General features: G+C 40.3%; 1 protein-coding gene across 3 annotated transcripts in view; it reads left to right on the top strand.

Annotated features, from left to right (window-relative positions):
* The window catches only part of SLC41A2 (solute carrier family 41 member 2), a 123,857-nt gene that overhangs the window by 95,615 nt on the left and 8,020 nt on the right, over positions 1–20,222 (top strand). For all 3 annotated transcript variants that reach the window (XM_074226751.1, XM_074226752.1, XM_074226753.1), the window contains exons 9-10: positions 2,933–3,064; positions 4,050–4,198. In XM_074226751.1, the coding sequence (XP_074082852.1) occupies positions 2,933–3,064; positions 4,050–4,198 (281 nt within the window). The remainder of the gene's footprint in view (positions 1–2,932; positions 3,065–4,049; positions 4,199–20,222) is intronic.

The raw sequence follows: 20,222 nt of genomic DNA, 5'->3' as shown, positions 1-20,222 counted from the left end.
ATCTCAGGTCTGACTGGGTCACTTGTCAACATCAGCTAGGCCGTGTTTTAGAAAATTAGTCTTTCAGAATTTTTCAATTGATTTCACAATAGATTTCTCCCACTATTTCTCAGGTTTGAAATTTGAGAATTGGAATTTGTACTTTCTGGGTGATCCTTAAAAACATTCATAGGAGTGGGTATGGTAGAAAAATAGATGGGTGGATGGATGAACAAATGAAACAGCTTTTATAAGCCAAGCACTAAACTAAGCTCTGGGAATTTAAACACAAAATCAAGATAATTCTTGCTCCCCTTTGAGTAGTTTCCATTCTGATTAGTGAAGAACACATTTACAGGGCAGTTAGAGAAAGAGGTTTGATTTGAGAAATGACAGCTATGGTTCAATGAGAGCACTCTTGATTTGATTACAGTTCAGAGCTAAAAGAGGGACTGGGTTGGGGGAAAAGGTGGAATTTGGGAAAGGGTGCACAAGAAGCCATGTAGCAGGCAAGCATTAGGTCCTGGATGAAGCACTAATCATGACCAGGAACATCCACATGTCATCTCCCTCCCCTGAGTTTTGTCCAGTGCACACCCTCCTCCCCAGCTTGTCAGTCCCAATGCCAGAGGCCCCTGAAGGGATTTAGTCTTGATTCTCTAGAATTTTGGTACGATAGAGACCTGTGTTGTTCTATTATCTCCCCAGAAGAAATGTCAGTTCCAGGAGGGCAGGGCTATAGGGTTTTGGGTTTTATATCTGCAGGCCCCCACTCACGGTCTGGCTCAGAGATTCCCTCATCAATGCTTGTGGTTGGATTGATTCTACCTCTATTCCTTTTAGTCAAGATGCCTACTTCCTGATTTTGGTCCTGCCCTCATCTACTTGGTGCATTTGCACCTACTCCCCACCCCCCCATATTTTGCTCACTAAGCACAGGAGTCCTGGCAGTGGTCAGCACCTGCTATATGGCCATTGTCTGGAAAAATGAGTCCTGTGAAGACATCAGTCAAGTCCACCAACTACCAGCCAATGGCCAGTCACAGGGCAGGCAGGCCAGCCCAGCTGAAGCAGCAGGAAAAGTGAGGGGAAGACAGGAGGCAGGATGAGCAGGGCAAGGTGACCCACCACCACCACTTGACCATGATGTCCCCTTGGGCCTTGTTGGAGACACCTCAGGACTTTGAACCAAGAACCCCTGGAATAGCAATACTTCCAGCCTATGGAAATGCAAGCTGGCAACTCCTCCTGTAGGGTCTATTTATTGATTTATTTATGTAGTATTTATTAAACATGGTCTCCAAAGTCCCTGGTGCAGTCAAATAGGTCAGCCTGAGAACTTAATAGAATTCTTTTTGCATCTGCTTTCCTGCTCCACCAAAAGGACCCAGGACCTTTCCATCGGACTTAGAACTGAAGCCTTCCATGTCTGGGGACTCTGCCCTTAGAACATGAGCTTCTCTCTGGAGTAAGACTGTCTTATTTTTCTACTAATATTTAATAAATGCTTGATAAATTCATGAATTTATATAGTCTTCTTGGCCTTCCAGTCTGACTTCATGGTGTTCATGATTCTATATCAACTTACTATCTAGTCCAGAAGTCTCCCTACTTTTTTCATCACATGGTAGTGATTAAAACATTTTGAACATTCCCTCACTATATGTATATTTACTTTTAAATTATATATTGTGCTATTATACCAATAACCATGTATACTATAAAGCTTACATAAAGAATAGCAATTTTAAAAGCAGGAGAAAAATGAAATGAGTGTGACAGGGTTGACTCTGCTTTAGAAAAAATCCCTTTGGCAGTTGTACAGACAATGGATTGGGGAAGCAAGTTGAGGCAAGGAGCCTTAGAAAATATTGTGAAGGCAGAGACTTGGCAAAGGATGGAATATATGGGATGAGGGAGAGCCATGAGGATGCTGCCAATGAAGGTGTGAACCTGACTGTGTGTTCTCCCTGTATCAGAATGTTTGGGAGAGAGGAGGGATTTGACTAAAAAGTGGTATCAGGAGATCATATAAGCTGACCCTAACCTGCCTTCCCCTGCCCATATTGGGAAACTACCCCCCCAAAGGAAAAAAAAAAGAGTGGTTTTTATTTTCCTGTGATTGCCTCAGAGGACAGAGGCCTTGGGGGGACACCTTCCCAGCCATGTGGTGGTATGCAAAAGAGCTGGGCATGCTGGGAGAGAGGCCTGGGCAGCCTCTGCTTTGAGTATCTGGGTATTGGTTAGGTTATATCTCCTTTGAGGAGCCAGTGTCTGGCTCGGAAGGGGAGGTCAGGTGTGAGCTTGCACAGTGGAGGGAGAAGGTAGAGTGTGTGGGGGGTGATGAAGCTCCATGACTGGCTCTAATAGGTATGTTTCCCACTTTGCAAATGATGGATCCCCTGCCCCTTCCCCCCTTAGAACCAGCCTTCAGCTCTCCTCTGGACCCTAACTACCAGAGGGCATGGGAAGGTTGACTAGTAACTAGTTTCAAAATGAAAATTCAATTTTCAACCTGCAGCATTCTCATACAACACAAACACAAAATCCACCGACAATAACCTTGCCCTCAAATCTTTCAGAGTCTAAGATGACAAGGGTTTTGGAGAAACTTCATCTTTCTCTTTTTTGAACCTTTGCATATCGGTTGCATACAATGAATTCTTAGGTTTGGTTTGAAGGCTGTGTAAAGGAACACATCCAATTTACAAGAAACAACTCAGTTGGATATCTGATAGTTAGAAATCTCAGATAAATTCAATAGCTATGTGAAGAAAGTGAGACTAAATTACCACCCCTCCACCCAAAGTCACACAGGACCCAAACCAAAAGCCCTGGACTCTCAGCCCATTGCTTTTGTGACCTTGTCTGGGTGGGTTTCACAGAGATTTGAAGCTTTATCTGCGTTTGAAGTATTCCTAACCATGTGTGTCTGTCCTTTCTTGTGTTTTAGGTATTGGTGGTAATTTAGTAGCTATACAAGCTAGTAGAATTTCTACCTACCTCCATTTACATGGCAAACCAGGTGAGGTGCCTGATGAAGCCAAAGGCTGCTACTACCCATGTCGAACCTTCTTTGGTCCAGGTATGTGCTTTGGGATGAATCCTCTCTTTGAATTGAGGGGCTTTGAGGCAAGCAGCATCAAATGAACTCCTCTGATCCAATGTCATACTAGTACTGTTTGGAGGAAGTAGAAAGTGTAGATATAAACTTTGTATTTTACTAATAAATAGATATTTGTTATGGTCATTCTTATTGTAAAGCCAGAGCTACCACTTTTTTGTGACCCATTGTCAGGATAGAAAGGGAGTGGGGGAGATAGAACACTTGGGGATAACCCCCCCATCCTGTTCCACCCCCATTCTGAGAGACTGTGCACATGGGTCAGTATGAGAAAACTCACATAGAGAAAGGAGCAGTGGGTGCCAAGCAAACCTGGGCTGGTAGCATGTCAGCTGTATTGCAGGGCAGATGCCCAGAAGGAATAGTACCTAGCCCCTCCAGAAAAAGGAATGACACAAAGACAGATTACTATAGCTGGTGATGAACACATCGCTGAGATATACTGTCACTGAGATTGGACATGCTGGAACAAGGACCTGGGAAGGCTTGGGGTCAGAAAGCATTGTGTTCTTGGATGCACCAGAGGACTCCGGTCCAGAGCATGTGTGCCAGGCTTCCCATGTCTCTTCTCTGATGCTAGAAGACCCCAGAAATAGAGATATATGTTGTGAATAAGAGACTTGCAGCACTGGGCAGGACTCAGGTGGTCACTCCCAACCTTCCCTTCCCTCTGTCTTCACAAGGGACTTCTGGATCAATCCAAGCATGAACCAACTATTCCAGTTTTATGGGGAGATCTAATGGCTTTATGGGGAGAATTTTATAGTAGCAAGAGAGCTGGGAATGGCAGTTGAAAATGATTTTTAAAGATTGAATATGATGCTGAGGAAGACATCCAAGTGCATGTGCTACTCAAATGATAGTGAAGTACAAAATTTCATTAGCTTTGGTCATTATTAATCAAAATTTGATTTAACTTTAAATGCCTTTGTATTTTCTGTTACAGGAGTCAATAATAAATCTGCCCAAGTTCTTCTCCTTTTAGTGATTCCTGGACATTTAATTTTCCTCTATACCATCCACTTAATGAAAAGTGGTCACACTTCCCTGACTGCAATCTTCATCACTGTATTCTTATTTGCTGCTGTGTTACAGGTAAGAATGGAAACCTCTAACGTTTTTGTATTTAAATTCCTTTAAGAATAAGGGATCTGCTTGTTTTGTATAAGCAGCCAAGAAAGAATGCATTTGCATGCCATGCCCATTCACAGCCATTTCTTACTGGGGTGGGAATAAAGGGTCTGGGATGTCATGGCAGAAAAGAAGGGAGGCCAAGAGAGAGGAAGCCTGGGAAGAGTGGAGGCCACTGATCCCACAAGTCAAGAAGATCCAAGCTGCCACCTTAGACAATGGACAATTGTGTTGTCTCAGGCAAACCATGTCTCAGCTCTTGCCTCAATTTCCTAATCTGCAAAATGAGTAGAATGGACTCAGTGACTTCTGAGGTCCCTTATGGCTCTGAATCTATTATTCAATGACATTTATACCTTTTAAAACTAAGTTTCACAGTTTCCTCTCAGAGGATAAAGTTATAATAACAGTAATTATTCACACTGATATAAGCCCTTACTTTCAAAATACTTTATCTGGCATGCAACTGTAAGAGTATAAATAGTATTACCCCCATTTTACAACTGAGGAAGGTAAAATGTAAAAATACAGAGAAAGGTAAAATGCCTTGCTTGAGATTATGTAGCTACTTAATAGTGATGCTGGAATTTGAGTCCAGACCTTTGAACTTGATTGGAGCTCCTCTCCAGGCTGGCACCCAGCTGCCCCTCATCACCCTACAGAGTCTCTTGATGAAATAGGTGGCTGACCCTGCCTTGTTCTGGGTTTAGTCCAAGTGAATTCTAAAGCTTTTATTAAGAAAACACTAAATATGAAGCTAGAAAGGACATCAGGGTCATTTTAGGAGTAAACAGATGTCAGGGACAAAGATCCACAAATTCATACAGAACTCAGAATCCTTGTACAGTTCACTGATTTCCTCATTTCTTTTTTTTTATGTTATTTTATTTTTTCAAATTACATGCAAAGATAGTTTTCAACGTTCATCCTTTTGCAAGCTTTTAATTCCCCATTTTTCTACTATCCTTTTTCCTCCCTCTTCCCTATGACCCTGAACAATCTGATAGAAATTATACAAATATAATTGTGTTTAACATATTTCCATATTGATGTTGATGTTTGTCCTTCATTCTCATAAAAGACCATGGTGATGCCATGACAAACATGTGGATTGGATGTGACTGAGAGGGGGACCGTACTAAGTCACTGGCCTCATTTTCTCCTCTGGAACCATATGGATCTAGTAGCTAGATGTGAATCAGGATGACTAGAGATGGCCTTGGATGTGAGACAGTGAGGGTGAAGTGACTTGCCCAAGTGACAGAGCTAGTAGTGTCAAGTGTCTTGAGGCTGTATTCGAAGTCCTGTCCTCCTGACTACAAGGCCAGGGCTCTGTCCACTGCATCACCCAACTGCCCGTTATTTCCATTTTTATTGATTGATATTAGTCACATTGAGAAAGAAGAATTAGAACAAAGAAAGAGAACTCAATAAGAGAGAAAGAAAGGAAAACAATCATAAAAGAAGTTTCAAAAAAAGTTTATTTTGCTCTGCGTTCAGAATCCATAATGGATTTTTTTTCTGGATGTGGATGGCATTGTCCTTAACAGGGAATTGCATCCATCACAGTTAATTATCTCACAATGTTTCTATTAATGTGTCCAGTGATCTCCCAGTTCTGCTCAGTTCACTCAGCATCAATTCATACAAGTCTTTCCAAGTCTTTTCTAAAGTTGGATTGCTCATGATTCTTCTAGAATAGTAGAGCTCCACCACATTTAGATACCTGGGTTTGTTCAACCATTCCCCAATTGGTAGGCATCCCCTCAATTTCCAGTACTTTGTCACCATAAAAAGAGGTGCTGGATCTTTTTGTGAGTCTCTTTCTTTTTTTTTAATCTCTTTGGGATATAGTAGTGGTATTGCTGGATCAAAGGGTAGGCACAGTTTGATTGCCCTCTGGGCATAGTTCCATTTTGGTCTCCAGAATGAGTGAATCAGTCCACAGCTCCATCAACATTGTATTAGTGTCCCAGTTTTCCCACTTCCCCTCCAACATTGATCGTTTTCTTTTTTAATCATTTTAGCTAATCTGGTAGGTATGAGGAGTAGTACCTTAGAGTTGTTTTAATTTGCATTTCTCTAATCAATAACAATTTGGAGCATTTTTTCATATGAGTATAGATAGTTTTGATTTCTTCACCTGAAAATTTATTGTTCATGACCTTTGACCATTTATCAAATAGAGAATGATCTTATAAATTTAACTCAGTTCTCTTTATATTTTAGAAATAAGTCCTTTATCAGAAACACTAGCTGTGAAAATGTTTCCCATTTTCAGCATATCTTCTAATCTTGGTTGCATTGGTTTTGTTTGTGTAAAAACTTTTTTCTAATGTAGTCAGAATTAACCATTTTACAACTAATTGTGTTCTCTATCTCTTGTTTGGTCATAAACTTCTCTCCATTCCTTGGATCCAAGAGACAGGCTGTTCCTTATTCTCCTAACTGGCTTATGGTGTCACCCTTTATGTCTAAATCCCGTGCCCATTTCAATCTTAATTTGGTATAAAGTCCACTTATTATCCCCAACAGAGTAATAGAACTCCATCACATTCAGATACTATACAGTTTGCTCAGCCATTGCCCAATTCTCAGCCATACCCTCAATTTCCAACTCTTTGCCACTACAAAAAGAGCTGCTCTCAATATTTTTATTTTAATATTCAGTGACTTTAAGGCAAAAGTTGACATAGTAGAGAATGCTAGGAAATGTTGACTCACAAATGAGAACCAGGTGGTCTACAGGCTTAGAAGCCCTAGAAACTTCCCATCTCTGTGCCAGGAAGAAGGGGGGGGGGGGATGCTGGATCCAGTGATTGCCACACAACATCATGAAAATGTGTGTTTATGGGACTGGATAGTATTGGAGTGACTGGATGCCAATGTGAAAATAATTTATGAGTTAAAACAGGCAAGCAAATGAACTTTATATGTATCTATAAACATATGTGTATATTTTACACATATATGCATAAATAGGATAGTGTGGGGGTGACTGGTAGCCAATGTGAAAATGATTTATGAAGCAAACAAGCAAGTGCACTAACTCTCATGTATGTATCTATAAACATATATGTATATATATATATATATATACATAAATAAGATAGTATTGGAGTGACTGGTTGCCAGTATGAAAATCATTTATGAAACAAACTAAATGCAAACAACTATATATATATATATATAAATATATATATATATATGTATATATGTAAAAAAAACTGACTTGGTAGAACAAAGATAAAAATCAATTTCAAACTCCCGCACCTAGCAGTGTCCCTAATCAGCATTTATTAAATATCTATCAAATTAAGACTAGAAGAAAGAGTCAAAATGAGAATATGTGGTAAGTAATTGAGGCAGCTCCAAGCCAGTCCATTTAAACAACTTGATGCCAGAAAACGGATAAAAGAACAGATGTCACTTATTATTTCCCAAGATTTCCCATTGTACATCAGTTGCCACAACAGAGAGAAGGGAAGAGCCTAGAAACTGCCTCAAGCAAACCCTTGCTGGGGTGGGGGTGGGGTGCTGGACCGATTGATAGGAGGGCTCAGACCAACTCTGGTGTAAACTCATGGAAAATATGCATGGGCTTGTGTGCTGGAAGGTTCTTGATCTTGGCTCATACAATAGAGAAATGCACATTTTTAAAAAAGAATTTTGCAAAGGACCTAATGAAAAGGTCATTCCAAGGGTATTTAAGGATTAGGGTAGGAAAAGAAAGACATGAGAAAAATGAAAAGAATCTGAACACATTTTTCCCCCATCATTAACATGAATTACGTCACCACATTTGGACCATGAAGTCATAGACCTTTTGTGCCACATGAAGAAGTAGAAGTGATGCTAAGGAAAACAAAATTGTTAATAATAGCTAAACAGGATCAGGTATATACAAAGGAGATTCATGCTAGAAGGGACCCAATTTTGAGGGCATGGAGGATCAAATTTCAAAGTATCTGAAAAAGGAAAATTTCAGACTTGAATGTTGTTATAAAAAATAGAATCTAATTCTAGAAAATGTGAATCACTACTGACCCCTCTGCCTACCATTGCATCAAATGCCTACTTAATGAGGGTGTGAGAAGGGTGAAGTTGAGACTAGTCTGTCTCCTAGGCTTGGGTGGCCCTCCTCCACACTTGTGGGTTTTTGATTAAATGCTCAAAATCTTCATCTCTTTCAGTCCAGTCTTTTCTGAAGTGGCTGCTTTGTTGAGGGCCTCCAATCAGCCAAACCCATGTCTGATGCTGGGAAAACCGCTGTGTGTCCCAGTGCAGACAGTCCTTCTAAACACACAGCTCACTCTCTCCTGATTTTGCTCTGTTGCTTTGTGTGCAACCTCTGTTCTATCAGAAAAACCTTAGATGTGACTCTTAGCACCAGACACCCTAGCCACGTTGCAAAGCCAAGTGTATGTTCTTATGTTTTTGCTAAACTTGAATATTTTTTTGCTAAACTTGAAATTCCCTTCTTTCATATTATTATTATTATTAATATTACTTAACCCCCCCCAAACTCCACAACTCTTTAATCATATATAAAAGATCTATTGAAACTATACGGTTTTTCTTGTAATATTTCTAACAAAACACACACACACACACACACACAAACACACAAAACCCTTAACTCATGCTGCTGGGCTTCTTCTGGCTTGGAGCAGAAGTATCTCCTTAACTTCCACTTATAGGGGTTAGGTGGTAAAGGAAGGAGCAGGAAGCTGACCAAAAGGTGGCATTTTATTTCAGACCCTAAAACTGGCAAATTCCCATGTACTTGGTACACTTCATTTTACATTTTCATTGTAAAAATATCCATTTGTATCCCATGAAATATAGTCTCATTCACACACACACACACACACACACACACACACACACACACACACACACAAAGACATAACACATTTTCCAATGGTTTGAGAAAGCTCCTAATTGCTTGGCACCAAGATGGTACCATTATGCCAGTGAATGTGGGATCACCATAGTGGGTTGATTTGAAACTCAGGCCCGAGATATCAAAGTGAGTACTTTCTCTATTAGTTGTCTGGACCCTACAGTTTTAAAAGACCCTCGGAGGAACAGGATAATTTTCAACATGAGTTCTGATATGATTGGAGAGTTTGGGGGATGGGGAGAAAGAGGGTATTAATAGGGGATCCAGAGCAAACCAAGAGCCTCTGAGAGTCGTCTGATCTTAATGGCCAGAGAGCCAACCTTGGAGTCAGAGAGACCTACGTTCATATCCTACCTCTCACAAGGGCTGGCAGTGTGTTTCTGGTGCGACCATTTTCTATTTCAGTGGCCCAGAAAAATCCACAAAGACATTGTGGAGAAGATGCATTAATTAGGAGAGGAAGTCACCCTATCCAACCTAGGGAAAAACAATGTTAGACACTGGGGATCTGAACAGTGACTGCTGTCTAGAATGTTGTATTTTGCTTGTTCATCCAACCTTTGACCAGATCCTTAAATTGAAATCTAGCAGGAAGGAGAATTTGTTATTGCTAGAGTATGCTGACCTTGGAGATGGGATAGTATTTGGTGGGGAGGGTGGGCATCAGAGTTGTGGGGAGGAGGAGGAGCAGGAAGAGGAATTGTTGCCCTTCTGAATCAGTTGTGTAAGGGAAGGAAGGCCAGGGAACTTGTTGTCTAGAAGATGGGATAAGTACCAGTTGAGGGGAGATTCAGAGACTCAGAGCAGGGGATTAGAATGCTCTAATAAGGATGGTCAAGAAAGTCATCTATGGGGGGGACTGCTCATAGGGGGCAGGATGCCACCAGGGAGGCCATTTTCTGGTCTTTCCATTTCCCTCCCAGTCCTAGGTAGGGTTCTTTTCCTGGGTCCAGAAGGATCAATGGCAAGGAAGCCTCAGGGCCTGTGGGGTGCTGCTCTCTCTCAGATGGCAGTGGTGGACAGCTCTGATGAAAGGGAGAAAGGATTCTGGCAGGTAATTCTGAGGCAACAGTGCCTCCCATCTTCTTTGCAGCCATGTCCTGCATCTTCCCAGGTCCTTGTAGTAATTCTCTCTCAATGATTCAGGCCCCTAGAGTCCAGTCCTCATTTTACTACTCCTTTGATTCTAGGACCTTTTCTGAGGTTTCAGCCAGGAGGCCTAAGAGCCAGTCCAGGGTTCAGCTGTTTAAAACAAAATATCAATAAGGGCAAAATCTGGCATTCAATCCCTGTATTCAGTAGTTTCCTTGTCTTGTTCCTAGGCTACACGCTTCATATACTTCCAAACCATTCATTCTGAGTTAGGATTAGAAACAAAACAAATTTACAGTTAGGGAGGGATGATCTGGGGCAAATGTGTGCCTTCCCCTTGAAAAGCAACTCAAACCCTGGTGGTGGGTAAGGTGTGTTATCTCTTGTATCAAGAACAGTGTCATTATTGTGTGGACTGTTTTGTGTGTGAAGACCCTCCTAGGGTTAAGGAGATGTTCCAGATTATCCAAATAATGGCCAACATCTCACAAAGCAGTGAGATTGGAGGAAGGACAGAATAATGGGTTTGCCTGTCACCTAGTTACCTCTACTTCACCCTCCATAGGAAATGCTTTTTGAATGGCTTTCCCAGTAGGATAGTGGGAAGGAGGTTTGTGGAAGTACATTCTCATCCAATATACCCTCCTATCAGCAGTTTTCTTTTGCGACACTGCTTGCTGCACTTAAAGCAGATGATAATCTTGGACTAGAACACAATTTTTATATGAAAATAATTAACTTATACAGCTTAGGGAGCCCCAAATCTGGTGCTGGGGCATGATGCTTTCCCCAACTGGACAGACACGAAAGGCAGACTCCCTCAAATAACGCATTGTAGTGGGTTCTCCATCACTTTAAAAGGCATTAAAAAGTAGCTTCTAAGAACTATTATGGTGGGGATTCAGACTTCAGGGAGGGACTGCTTCCAAATGACCTCTGAAGTTTCTTTCCAAACCTGTGATTCTATTCTGGTTTGACTTTTCTTTTTTTGCCTGCCTACTCATTTGCATAGGAATATTTTCTTTCTTTGTGAGCAATACAGCATAATTTTCCTAGACCCTGGATTTTGCCTTTCCTAATCTTCCATTATCCTCTCAAAACCAGTTAATTTATTGCATTGAAAACATAATCTGAAATTTCAAACTCTGTCATACCTCATTGGCCTTCCCTCATAGATGTATATAGAAGCAAAGCTTGTAATTTTCTTTTTTTTTTTGGTTCATATCCATTTGTTTGCCCTCCTCCCTAAGGTCTTTTTCAAGGACTTCTAACTTGGCCAGTATAGTAAGTCTGACTGACTACAAAGATAATTATTCCTTTCTCGTTATCCATCAAAAAAGTCAAATGGCAATCTCCTGAGCAACAAAGGAGCAGCAGACCACACTGCTTCATTTTCCATGTTTAACTCCAAAGGCTGCAGTTGTTTATACTCTTTGTCTACAAATCCTTCATGTGTTTGTTCATTTGTTTGTTTTTTCTGTGAGGGAGACATCTATTATAGGCAATATAAAAAATTCTTCTAACAAATTCAACCAAAAATTATTATAGGTTGAATGTGGTACAAAAGGACTATGTTCTGGGCAAAATAATGCCTAAAAGACAATAATCAGTTCTGGGCTTTCTAAGTGTGATGATGTCTCATAATATTCAGATCTCTTTTGTCTTTTATATCCTTTTTTAATTATATCCATTTTTATGAAACAAAACTGGATTTCACTGCCATTTCCCTTTTTATTATGGATACATAAGAAGCACATTAATATTCTCTCTAATATAACAGATCTCAGAAGTAAAAAAAAAAATGGAGCTTTTTTTAGCTTCAAAGTCTTTGGAATTCCTACTGAGTATTTATTAATATAATTATATTCCAGTGAATTCAGAGAATTTCTGAATAAAATGTTTAATTCCCTGTTTTAAGCAGAAATTATTTTATATACAATATTAGGTTTTAAAACTGTGTTATAATTCTGGCCAAAGTACTGTGAAAAATCCATTGTGAGAATCTTTCCCATGACCATATGCTCAAGTATTAACATGTAAAATTCAGAGTAATTCTATCTGGGTAACAAACAGTGATCTCAACCAAGAAAAGGGGAGAAACTTTAGAAATCCAGGTCCCACCAGTCAGCACAGGAGCCCTAGACTTGGAGCCAGAGAACTGGCTATAGGAGACATGAAATTAAAGACTTTGTGACTAGATGGGATTGGTACCTGGATTACAAAAGACAGCCAGCTGGCTGGTGGACTTGACCAGTTGGGGTTTTCCATTAGGGTTTGAATTGGCATCTCAGCAGAATGTGACCCATCCCTCCCCAGGGCCTCCCCGATAACAGTTATAATAATGATGATATCAGCAATAGCTAGCATAGATCTAGTGCTCCATGGTTAGTAAAGTGCTTTCCTGGGTGAGTGTTCTCTCTCATTTGAGGCTCTCAGCAGCCTTGAGAGCTTACCCATCTCAAAGGAGCCAAGGTGCCTTTCTACAGGATCCCTCACAAGTGGGCAGCTGGTCCCTCCCAGGCGATCTCCAGCCCTGGGGAGCCCCCAGTCTGCTGAGGTGACCCATGCCCCTTCGGAGGGTGTTTTGAACATCATGAAATGGCCCCTTGGAGACATGCAGAATGGAGGCTGAGTGACCTTCTTCTGCATCATTAAGCGATAGGAAAAGGGAGGCTGCTGGGCCTGGAGAAGCCTTGGCTGGGACTGAGAGGTGGGGAGGGATGTTAGTTGTCTGCCTGTCTGTGGGGGTCTGGCCTGCAGCCTCCTCTGATTGGGCTCCACATTGTCAGGCCCATCCCAGAATGGGACATTCAGACCTGAACACCAGATTCTCAGGTTTTCAGGCTGGGGTTTTGAGACCACTCCTCCTCCCTTTTAGCTTCTCCTTGTCCAAACCTGTGGCTAGGTTGAAGGGGAAAAGTGGGGGAAGTCAGGAGTGGAAGCACCCTGCCACCATTAGCCTGGAGAGTTAAGACAGGACATATGTCCGCACAGCTGACTCAGTGTCCTGAGGCCACTCATAGGCCAGGCATCGTATCTGAAATGAAGAGCATGTTGAAGCCCTGAGGTCTTCTGTGGGACTTGCCTGTCAGGGGAGCACCAGTTCATAGGATGGACCAGCTGCCACTAGGGGCAAGGAGGGTGGGTGGCGTTGCCCTTCCAATGGAGCAGCAAATATTTATTAAGCAGACAATGCCTCAATATTAGATTATACACTCTTTAAGGACAAGGACCCTCGGGTTTGTTGTCTTTGTGCCCACCCCAGGATCTAGTACAGTGCCTGGGATATAGTAGATGCCTCCTCAATGTTGGATCAATCCAGTTGAGTCCCATCTACATGGAAAACTCTGGACTAGGTTTGGAGTGAACTTACTCCCTTTCCAGCTGGCCTCGGATACAGTTTAGGCAGCCCCACCTTACTCCTTAATCCCAGCATCTGCACTTTCAAAAAAAAGAATGAATGAAGGATTTTGGCCCTTCCTAAATATGGCAGAACTTCTCAGAAAGTGTGGTTCATTTAACTCTCGGTATTCTCTGGTTCTCCCAAGTGACTTCAGGCTTGTCATTTTGTAGTCGGGCTAGGGAAAGAAATGGGATTGAGAGGGAGGAAGGAATTGTTGAAGGAAAATTGGAGGGAGAAAATGCAGGTCTCTGAATTTGCCTGGGGAACAAAAATAGCAAAGTGAAGGAAAACCTCTAGAACTGAATGCAATATTTACCTGAAAACAAGGGATGGGTTGGGTGAATTTGTAAGGTGTCCCTCCTGGCACCGATGGTGATTTTCATGATATAATTAGGTGCGGTGAAGAGTATGATTGTGTTATTACTCCTTAGGCTATGGAGTTTGGACTTGAAGCATTTCTCCAATTCCATATTTATGATTTATACTCAAAAGATAGAGCATTGGGCTTTAGGCCAGCAGTACAGAGAAGATGAAATGACTGTCTGCCCTACTTGAGAAATAGCATGACTGTAACCATGTGCAGCAAGCCGTCGAGAAAAGGGGTTATTTTCAGCCTTGTCAAACCTGATCAAAATGAAGGCAAGACTTGAGAAACGGAGCTGTCCTTTTTTCCAGCACACAGCTTTAGACACTGGAAAGCTTCTCTCCGAGTTCACAGTCCTGCTGAGGTAGCAAAGATGACTCCAAAGTCTCTGCACACCTCCCAGTCAAATCTTATGGGACAGATGTGTTAAGAATTTTGGCAATAAGCATTTAATGGGAAACTATAGAAACCATCATCCAGCAAAATTTTCCTCAGTAAAAATGATTGTGTACATACCCAGCACTCTCAACATTCACTGGCCTGAAGTAATCTTTTGTTCTGAATATTCTAGAACATGAAAAAAGTACTTGGTATCATACTTCAGTTTTAAATATTTCCTCCTTTTTTAACCTAAGAATAGAGTTGTTACTCCAACAATGTCCAAGCTAAAGAGTGTTTTTGGTAAGCATTTGTGGATAGACCGTTGGAAAAAAAACAAACTTAAAAACTAAAAAACCTGTTGGGTGTATTTTATCATGTAAATAAAAGACAATGACTTGGAGTCAGGAGGCCTGGACTTGAGTTCCAATTCTCCCACATACTGGAAGCATGACTTCTCTTTTCTCTTTAGTATAATGGAGATGGATAACCTTGCTTATTTTCTGTCACTCACAGAGTTGTGTGAGCATTGTAATCTATTTGACAAAACTTAAAGAACTGTGTACGTTTTATGCATTCCACTACATTTAAATATATTGGAGGTAGTGGTGGCTCAGTGGATAAAGCATTGGGTCTCGAGTCAGGAAGACCTGAGTTCTGCCTCGGATAGTTACCAACTGTGAGACCCTGGGCAAGTCACTTATTCCTGTTTGCCTTAATCCAGTGGAGATGGAAATGGCAAAGCATTCTAGTATCTTTGCCAAGAGTTCCCTAAGGATAGTGTTGGCATGACCACCCAGGTCATAAAGAGTTGGATATGACTGAACAGCTGCAAGCTATTTATATTTCATACTAAATGAATAAATATTTATTTATCCTGCTAATAATTATAACAAAATCCTATATTATTACAATTTCATATTGATAGTTGGAAGTGACATTTTATGGGTGATAAGAGGGTTTTTTAAAAATTTTATTTATTTAAGGCAATGGGGTTAAGTGACTTGCCCAAGGTCACACAGCTAGGTAATTATTAAATACATGAGGTCAGATTTCAACTCAGGTCCTCCTGACTCCTGGGCCGGTGCTCTATCCACTGTGCCACCTAGCTGCCCCAAGATGATGTTAATTAAGGAGCATCTCCCCCCATTTCCACTGATGAATCACAAAGTTTGGAAGTACCGAAGGAAGAGTCTTTATGAGACCTAAAAGAGTTTAAGACTCATTTTTTTTTTACAAATAATAAGAAACGAAGTGTTTAAAATGTATTGAAGGAAGACTCAAGGGAGCTGATACAAAGTGAAGTAGCCAGAACCAGACGGACAATGTACCCTATCGGCACAATAGTGTGAATGGGAAGGACCCAAAAAAGAGGAAGAAGCCTCAGAGCCTCCTCTCTGGACCTGAGCCATTCCATAGAAGTCATTGATCACTTGTATTTCTCTCTTTTATTCTTTAAAGAAGGGATACCTCTGGGAAGGGAAGAAGAGAGGAGGGGACATACTGGATGTAAAACCAAAGACTTCTCTAGTAATGGTTTTTAAAGAAAAGAAAAATCAAGGTTTCAGGAAACAGATAATGAAATATCATTACTTCCTTGGAATAGAAATGTTAGGACAGCTAGGACAAAATGTTATAGACACTCTCAGATATGGTCACTATGCTGGAAATTTTTGTTTAATCATTCTTCTCTGTCGCATGTGGGAGTTCCCTCTGGAGGTTGGGTTATCATGATAATTAGCATTTCTAGAGTACCTACTATGTATCAGAGCCTGCCCTAAGCTTTATAAATAATATATCATTCATTTTTCACAATAACCCAGTGAGGTAGGGCTAGTATATAGAAATATATGTTTAGACAGGCATACATATGTAACATATATGTACACATATATTTCATCGACGTGTTATAGATTATAATGAGGAAACTGAGGCAGAAGTTAAGTAACTTGGAATTTGAGTAAGTTGGATTTGAACTCAGGGCTTCTGGACTCCAGACTGTGATATAAAAACAAAAAGTGGGAGTGGCTAGGTGGCAGAATAGATAGAGCACCGGCCCTGGAGTCAGGAGTACCTGAATTCAAATCCAGCCTCAGATACTTAATAATGACCTAGCTGTGTGACCTTGGGTGAGCCACTTAACCCTGTTTGCCTTGCAAAAAAAAAGTGGCAGCAAAACATTCTTTTAAATGTATAGAACCTATGTATGTGTGTCTGTATGTAGTTATTAGCAGCATCGTTGGAACTTCCTTCATGTTCTCAGCCTCCTGTCCTCTTTTAATATCTGGAGCAATGTGACCAACAGCAACCTGGGAAGCCGTGTATCTTGTCTAGCTTTAGGTGTTGCCACATCCAGAGTCTTCTACAAGTCTTGATGGCGCGTTTGCTCTTGGCTTCCTGTCATTGATAGGTTCATTCGGCATGATCATTTCCTTTCCACAGCCCTACGAATGCTCATAGTTCTTTATCCAGTCAGTGACTTGAAGATCCTTCAGATCCAGAGGAGGCCTAGACTGAGTTTCTTCTTTGACCCTTTTGATATATGAATCCATATACTCAGCTCTTTCCCTTTAAAAAGAAGCACATTAAAGCATTTTCTTGGTTTATTTATTGTTAATTCATTCTGTTGTGACTTGTGAAAAGCTAAGGGTGTGTGACAGATTTGGCCTCTTCTCAAAATATTTATTTGTGTTGTTTTTGGTTGCTCCTTGTAATTACATTGATTTAGAAAACTCCCAGAGGAGAAATCACCTTTACAGACACAGGTCAGCACCTGTTATGCACCTTAGAACAATATGAGGATTCCTTGGAAAATGGGCAGTAATGTCACTTAGTAACAAAGAATAAACCTGGCTCTAGCCATCTGCCTGGTGCCCTCATTTCACTGGCCACTTGTGTTACATGATTTGATGTCTGGACTCTGACACCTATTCTTTCATTCTCCGTCATAGAGCACATTTTTATCATATTGGATATGAAGAAAGAGGACATGGTATTTTAATTTAAATATTTAATTTATTTACTTTTCCAACTACCTGCAATAGTAGTTTCCAAAAATCTTTTTTTGGAAAGGTTTTGAGTTTTACATTTTTCTCCTTCCCTCCCTTCCCTCTCCCCTTCCATCGATAGAAAGCAATCTAATATAGGCTCTACATGTATAATTATGCTAAACATAGATCCATATTAATCATGTTGTGAAAGAAGAAAAAAATCCAAACAAAAGAAAAAAACATTAGAGAGAAAAAAACGACAATACACAAGACAGCTTAAAAATTGAATGTAGTAGGCTTTGGTCTGCATTTAAACACTACACCTTTGGATGTGGATGGTATTTTTTGCAGTCTTTTAGAATTTCTTTGATTATTGTACTGCTGAAACGAATAAGACCATCTTAGTTAATCATCACCCAGTGTTCCTGCAAGACATGTTTTTAAGCCTAGCTTAATTTTTAGATTCTTAACTTTTCAATTAGAACGGTTCTCAGTCGCTGAATCTTCATCTTTTAGATTTTTTCCTTAAAGTCTCTTCACTTGTGGCATGGTGCAAGGTTGTGGTTTTCTTTCTTGATTTGGGAATTTTTGAAACTCCTGAATAATGCTGCTTCAGTTATCTTTTTTAGAATTTATCATTCCATCAAATGGGATAAGGTCTATTAGAAGTCAAACTTTGGTGGGGGGTGACTGCTTTACAGTCTGATGAAAAAGCCTCTTATAGACTGAGACTTCAGACAGTGACTTTTGGATAGTCTTGAATGAAAAAATGAATTTCATCCATAAATATGTCCTTTTTCTTATCTTTGGCACACTGGTCTTTGTACTATCTTATCCCTAACAAGTACATTTTTTCCATAAAAGAAGGTAGGCAAATTTTTACTTTTCCTAATGTTTTTGCCCTTTTAAGAAGCCTGCCCCATAACTGTAGATGAATTAATAGCACCCCTCTAACTTCTAAATTCTTCTGAAGGTCTTGGCTTCTTGTGTATGACTACACATCATGCTTTGCTTCATTGTGAGCAATATTGTTCACTCTTGGTTTGAAGAACCATGCTTCAAGAGCCAGCCACTGTCATATTGCTAACAGTCAATTAAGCATGCTTTTCAAGAGCTACAGCTTTTGCACATTTCCTCAAAGAAATATCCATTTTTTCAAATCACAGAATTAGAAACACAATAAAAGTCTGTAAAATGAAACACATACGTTTGTGTGTGTGCATGTGTGTGACATGAAAGCATCCAACTATCAATGAAGTAATTAAGAGGGGAGAAAGCAACTCAATCTAACCAGATAGTCTATGTCGGCCCATTGTCAAGAGGATACTCACAGAGGACAATTTGCAGTCACTAAATAAAACTGTGTCAAAATGATTGCTTCTCTCAGGTAGTTTATATGTCATGGGTGACACCATTTTAATAAAGATAATTTTAATTTTTAAAATGTGATGTATCTTTTTCTATCTAGGCTTGATTTTACATTCCCAGACCAGGTATTCAGAGTCATGCATCTGGGCCTTTCTTTAAAAAAATATTTTTGTCACCTATTTTTTTAATGTCACATTAATTTCCCATTCTATCCCCTATGGGACCTCCAAAAGTCATCCTTAATAGCAACGAATTAAAGAAGGAGGGAAATTTTTTAAAGGTTTTTTTGCAAGGCAAATGGGGTTAAGTGGCTTGCCCAAGGCCACACAGCTAGGTAATTATTAAGTGTCTGAGACCAGATTTGAACCCAGGTACTCCTGACTCCAAGGCCAGTGCTTTATCCACTACGCCACCTAGCCGCCCTGGGAAATTTTTTTAAGAAAGATTTTATTTATTTTGAGTTTTACAATTTTCCCCCCATTCTTGTTTCCTTCCCCCCCCCCCCCACAGAAGGCATTCTGTTAGTGTTTGCATTGTTTCCATGGTATACATTGATCTCAGTTGAATATGATGACAGAGAAATCATATCCTTAAGGAAGATACATAATAATATAATGTGTTTTTTTCCTAATTTCTTGGTAATAGTCTTTGGTCTTTGTCCAAAGCCCATAATTCTTTCTCTAGATACAGATGGTATTCTCTATTGCAGAGTGGAGAATTGTCCCTGGTTGTTGCACTGAAGGTATGAGCAAGTCCCATCAAAGTTGATCATCACCCCCATGTTGCTGTTAAGGTGTACAATGTTTTTCTGGTTCTACTCATCTCGCTCAGCATCAGTTCATGCAAATCTTTCCAGGCTTCCCTGAATTCCCACCCCAAAGAAGGGAAATTTAAGAAAAATTAATCAGCATTGTAATCAAGGAGGATTATCCCTGTTCCAGAACCTCCTAGTTCACTCAGGTCTGTAAAGGAGGGAGGGAAGTACATGTTCTCAAGGGCCCAGCATGATCCGTATAACTATTGGGCTTTGGGATTTTCTCTTTTTAATTGCTCTTTCCATTTACATTATTGTCAAATATTTTTCATGATTCTAATTATGGAACTTTTTTCTTTTTTGCCTTTTTTTTTCTTCTTAGATTCATTATATTCTTTCTTAATGCATAGAAATATTCCTTTACTTTCTTCTCTCCAACTTGTTTAATGCAAGACCTGTTTCCCACATATAAAAATAGTTCTAGCAGCTGTTTTGTGGGGAGTGAGGAATTGGTACTCATTGTTTGATGAACAAGTACCTCCCCACACTATTTTACTGGGGGTGGGGATGATGAGAGGTCAAAATGAAAGCAAAGAAGCACATCAAATATCTAGAAAATCAATTCAAAGCACCTGGGAGAGGGGACAACTGGGAATACCAGAAAAGACAACGTGTTAAAAGGTAGTATGGGAACAGAATCAGACAGGGTTGAGAAGGGAAAGCATATTGGCCA

This window comes from Macrotis lagotis, chromosome 2 (genome assembly GCF_037893015.1).
Source record: "Macrotis lagotis isolate mMagLag1 chromosome 2, bilby.v1.9.chrom.fasta, whole genome shotgun sequence".
NCBI lineage: Eukaryota > Metazoa > Chordata > Mammalia > Peramelemorphia > Peramelidae > Macrotis > Macrotis lagotis.
The sequence above is the reverse complement of the archived record's forward strand: the minus strand, read 5'-3'. Positions and strand labels throughout refer to the sequence as shown.